This window comes from Nanorana parkeri, unplaced genomic scaffold (assembly GCF_000935625.1).
Source record: "Nanorana parkeri isolate BGI_ZX_2015 unplaced genomic scaffold, ASM93562v1 scaffold510, whole genome shotgun sequence".
NCBI classification, from domain to species: domain Eukaryota; kingdom Metazoa; phylum Chordata; class Amphibia; order Anura; family Dicroglossidae; genus Nanorana; species Nanorana parkeri.
This window is the reverse complement of record NW_017306778.1, coordinates 175,076-180,318: the sequence shown is the minus strand read 5'-3', so window position 1 is coordinate 180,318 and position 5,243 is coordinate 175,076. Positions and strand designations below refer to the sequence as shown.

Below are 5,243 nucleotides of genomic sequence, written 5' to 3'. Positions count from 1 at the left end.
CTCAAGCGGGGGGGGGGGTCTGGGCTCCAAGCAAGAATTTTTTTTATGGGTTACTATGTGCAGTGTAATTGGTAAGTGCTGGGCCACCTGTGCAATTGGTACCTTCCTGAGTACATGCATGCAGGAAGGGTTTTTTTTTCAGGGGGCGGAGCTTTTTTTAACCCGGCAGAAGCACTGAAGAGAAGGCAGGAGCGGAGCACAGCTGTAGGCAGGCAAAGGTATATTTTGTTTCCAGCAGACATCTCGGGAGGGGAGTTGTTGGTGGTGTTAGAGACAGAGAAACCGAGGGGGCAGGGGGGAGAAGCAGGAGAGAGACACCGACTGACTCTGGGGGCGGAGGAGGAGAGAGGCACTGAAGGTCGCTGGGGGGAGATGGGGGAAGGAGGAGAGAGACACCGACCAACCCTGGGGGGTGGGGAAGGAGGAAAGAGACACCATATCTGGGGAAGAGGGGGAGAAAGGGACACTGACCAACACTCTGGAAGCTTAGAGTGAAGTCCCTAACCTTCTGACTACATCCCTTGGAATGTTGAGTATCCCAAATATCGCGAGTAGACACTTGAACACAGTGCAGGAGCATTTTCTTGCTAAACTCAACATTTCCTAGGATCTTGCTGAAAGTATCCTGATGTCACCCTCACCTAGGCACTGTGCGTGAAAGCTGGGAAAAAGGCAAAGTATATTTACTAAATTCTCCAGAAGCCTAACACTCCATTCACATATTGTGTTCAATATGTGGCAATGGCAACGCAAACGCTGAAATCTTTAATCCGTACGGATTCCGCTAGCTTGCGTATAGTATATAGCCGCGTACGCGAGGAATCCGTCCAAAAATTTGCACTTGGACTATTTTGCGCAAAAGTCTGAACAATGCACATTAAAGTGCATTGTTTTTTTTTCTGTTTAGAGCGTCTCCGTGTGTATTCGGCCGGCCGAATAAGCCCAGACAACCGTTCCTGTGTGAATGGAGCCTTAGATCAGGGTGTACCACTGCTCCCAGTAACCATATTTGACTCAGATTTAGAATCCCAACAGTCTTTTTCAAAAGAGACTTCTTTGAGGCACCTCAGTCTACTGTTGTCACTCCAGAGTTACAGGGGATTGTGTCGCACTTTATTGATGGAGTGCGTGTTACCCTGCATTTAGATGATCATCCTGCTGTCTCCAGTATTGGGTCTCTTACTGCTGCAAAGACCTTCCCTTTGCCCCCCTGTTATTTGAGAAATTCCTCTATGCCATCTGGAAACACCCTGAGCGGTCCTGGGCCCCACCTGAGAGTGTGAGAGTGTGCTGGAAATGTTACCAGTATACCACGTAAATTTGAGCACCACTATTCAGATGGAAGGCGTGCTCAGCTTTAAAGATTCTACTGGCAGGCAGTGATGATCCCTCCTCAAATCCCAGTTCGAACCAGTTAATTCTGCCCTGTGTGGGGAGTGACCTTAATCTGTCAGAGTACGTGACTTCCCTCCAAAAGGATCTCTCCTCAGCTGGGGTGTATGCCCATTTCAGAGAACGGGCAGAGCAAATGTCTAGAGCGTTATGCTTCAGTTGTTATTGCTTGCAACAGGCATCAAAACCTATACCCTGCATGGATCTGATGTCCATACAGATACACGGGGCACTATGGTTGCACTGCTGCAATGCCGATGGCATATCAAAATCTAACTTGTTTGGCCTTAGATGGGCGTCGCCTTTTTTGGCCCTGCACTGCACACTGTGATCAGTAATGTCATGGGAGGCCAGAGTGTTTTCCTGCCCCAACGCAGCATTTCAAGGGAGAGCAGCTGAAACCCACCCTTCTCCTTCATTCACTTCTTCAGTAGGTGTCCCCAGGCTCTCTGAGCCTGACTCTCATTCAACCTGTAGGACTCAAATTTAGATGTAAAATAATCCCCCTGCATGAGGAAGCACCTCCACTTCTACAAGTGAGGGACTATTTGTGCATCCAGGTGAAGCTTTGTGCATCTTCCCTCTCCGGCACTTAGGGCAGGAAGACCCCCCTTTTAGCTCACAGGCTGATCCCTTGCTGCTGGTGACTCCTTCATTTGCTTCTTTATAATTCCCCCTGTGCTATTGCACAGAAACCCTATCCTTCATAATGCTGGGTACGTGCAGAGCTAATTTTGGCCGATTTAGCAGTAATTGGCTGAAATTCATTCCGTCAATCATTAGAGCAACTTTTTCCAAACGGACATGCGGGAAAATAATCTGCCAAACAGTGCTTGCAGCCAGTCAGCTGCACGCACTGTTTGGGTATTCTGACAGCGGCTCCTGGTGGGTTGTCTGTTTTTTGTGACAGTCTTAACTACTTCCAGAGGTATCGGTGGACTATTTGTATACTGTTAAAGGACTTTGTGCAACTGTGGTTAATGATTCAGTGCAGGGTGTTAAACCAGTCCAAGGCAGCCATCGGGGAATCATATTATTTTGTGGCATTCACATATTGGACCCTCAGTTTGCTGTGGTAACACATACTGATCTCTTTGTCATGGAGTCATTGTTTATTCTCCACAACAGATCACCACACCTGCTGTATCTGCAGAGAGAAATTGTGAACTGGTGCAGGGCGTTCTCCTTTTTGGAGTGGGTTCTTCTTTCTGGCTTCCAGCAGAATTAGGTCATGCTTTTTGTAGTTCCAAAATCTGACCAGCTGACCAGGAAGGGTCTAGACGGGGCACTCAGGGATCTACCTTCTCCAGGGATCCCTGTGTGTGCTATCCACAATGTAAGCCTAGAACACCTTTTGGAGATTTAGAAGTTTGGTTGAAAAAAGGTCTCCACAAACATGGCTGGGTAATATATTTTCAGCATCCTCTTAGTGAATGACTTGGAGTGTCTCTGCTTTCAGAAAATGTACAACGTTGTCATTTCAGTGTGTGTGTGTGCATGAAATGAAAAACAATTACTCTGGCATTAAAAAGGTTAAAAGCTTACAAAATGTGTCAGAGAGTTACTGGATAGCAAAATACGCAGAACCCATATTGCATGCGTTGTGGATATTCCAAATAAAAAGGAGAGGAACTGTGTGTTACTCAGAAAAGGGAAGTTTTGTAATTCTGTAATCTTCAACACCTTAGAGAATATAGCTTTAAAAAGTAAAAAATACAGATAAAGGGAGTAGTAGTCTATTCCAATAGATTTATGGCATGTCTAGGTAAATGACGGTATAACCTATTATGTGATGAACAGTTATCCTTTGTAATGCTCCTGTACGGGATGTTTTCTGCCAGAAAAGGTTACGCAATCTATTAACACTTCTGTTCTTGGTTCCTCTCTAAATATTTATCTGTTCAAGTATATTACAATATACTAAATATAAAAATCCATAAATCTGTGATGTATTATTGGCAGAAACATTGTGTATAGATGGAGGTAATTAAAGCAATACCTGTTCAAGAAGTATCAAGTGAAAATGACTTCCTGTTCTTGTGCAGTGAAAATGAACAGATGCAGCATTACTGCCAGTAGTATCACTGCCCAAGAGTCAATGGGTTACAGCATCCATCCAAGGCTACTCACACAGGTGTTTTCCTTCTGACATGTTCTGTTTAAATTATGTGTTTAAAGGCATTGCAACTACTGTCTAGCCTATAGCTGGAAATTGGTTATAAATGGCTTCCTAGCGCTTACAAAAAACAAGTACCACACATAAAGTTTTGGCTAAATGTGCTAAGCATGGCACTGGCTTGGTTTAGAGCAACTTCAAAAATGAACAGCACATTTTAGTTTATTATGTGGTAATATTAAAGTGAAGCTGTGCACACAAAACTATTTACATATTCTCAACAGACAGTAAAAGCATGTTAAATTTAAGTCTTCATTCACTTCTGTAGCTTTAGGGATTGTGGAGAAATTATTTTCCTGGCTACATTTACACTATATGCAGTGACCTGTGCTTTTCTTCATAAGAAAAATACAGGTCACCGCCATAGCACATAGAAAATAATTGTTTTTTTTATATGCCCCGTTCACATCATAATGCTGAGGAAAAATACAGACATGATGCATTATTCCAAAGCACACTGGATGGTAACAGAGGTCTAACCACCCTATCCCCATGGCACATGCTTCTAAGATGTTTTCTAAAACTGGAACTGCACTTAAGAGTCTCTGTCGTGTAAGGATCTTTAGCAAACAATTACTTCAGAGTACAAGTAGCTAGGGAGAGGTGATTAAGGGCTTGTTTCAAAGGTTTTTTTTTTTGCTTGTTTAACATCCTTGCCTGTAGGAGGGATGAACGCACCAACCATACTCCCAATGTCTTTAATGGTGCTGTTACTAGCCATAGGCAAAAACCACAGAGCCAGTCAAGAGTGATTCTGTACCTTGTGATCACTGTGAACCAATCAAAGTGATCACAATTGTAAACAATGGCTGTGTTTACAAACCTCCAGCCTCTCCTTCCTCTAACTGTGGCCAATCAGAGGTGCACTTTATTGGTGCAACACTTGCACACCCTCTTCAAGTCTCCATAACACCTGGATAAAGTATGTTGTTGGCATCTAGTATTTTTATGTACACTCTAAATCTGTGTCTTTTGTTATAGGTAACTTTCTAGATGATGATCTTCCAAAGGCCGATCTGTACATCTTATCAAGAGTCTTACATGATTTACCTGAGGATAAATTACACCATCTTTTGGGGAAGGTATCAGAAGCTTGTAAGCCAGGTAAAAAAATAATTCCTGAAAACACGGTTTATATTGTAAAACATTTTGTTGTATATTTTATTTTATTTATTTTTTCCTTTTTAGGCACCAGTGCTCTGCTTATTGCTGAAATTGTCTTAGATGAAGAAAAGAGGGAGCCTAGAGCACTATTACAGTCTTTGAGCATGAGTGAAGGAAATCAGAGAAGTGGCACAGAATATAAAAAACTTTTAGAAAGTCATGGATTTAATAGTGTAAAAATTAAAAATACTGGCAACCTGTTGGATGCAATTCTAGCTGTAAAAAGATAGTTTTTTTGAAGTTCACACGAAAGGATGATTATGCATATATTGCAAAAACGGGGGGAAAAGGAGTAACGCTAAGAAAAGAAAAAATATATATAAATAAATATAATTATGGGCAGAGCTCCAGGGTTTCAGAAAAATTTATTCAAACAGCGCAAACCCTGTTGCGCTGTTTGAATACAGATTATGCATATATATTTCTTGAGCCTCACCACCTCCCATGCCCTTTTGATGAAGCTGTCTACCTTAAAAACCTGCAGTGAGATAGATTTCCCAGTAGATTCCAT

General features: G+C 42.5%; 1 protein-coding gene across 1 annotated transcript in view; it reads left to right on the top strand.

Moving 5' to 3' along the window:
• ASMTL (acetylserotonin O-methyltransferase-like) overlaps positions 1 to 4,996 on the top strand; it is a 54,155-nt gene extending 49,159 nt beyond the window's left edge. Inside the window, exons 13-14 of the mRNA XM_018561249.1 lie at positions 4,550 to 4,672; positions 4,757 to 4,996. Coding sequence (XP_018416751.1) covers positions 4,550 to 4,672; positions 4,757 to 4,962 — 329 coding nt within the window. The 3' untranslated portion in view covers positions 4,963 to 4,996. The remainder of the gene's footprint in view (positions 1 to 4,549; positions 4,673 to 4,756) is intronic.
• The last annotated feature ends 247 nt before the right edge of the window (positions 4,997 to 5,243 follow it).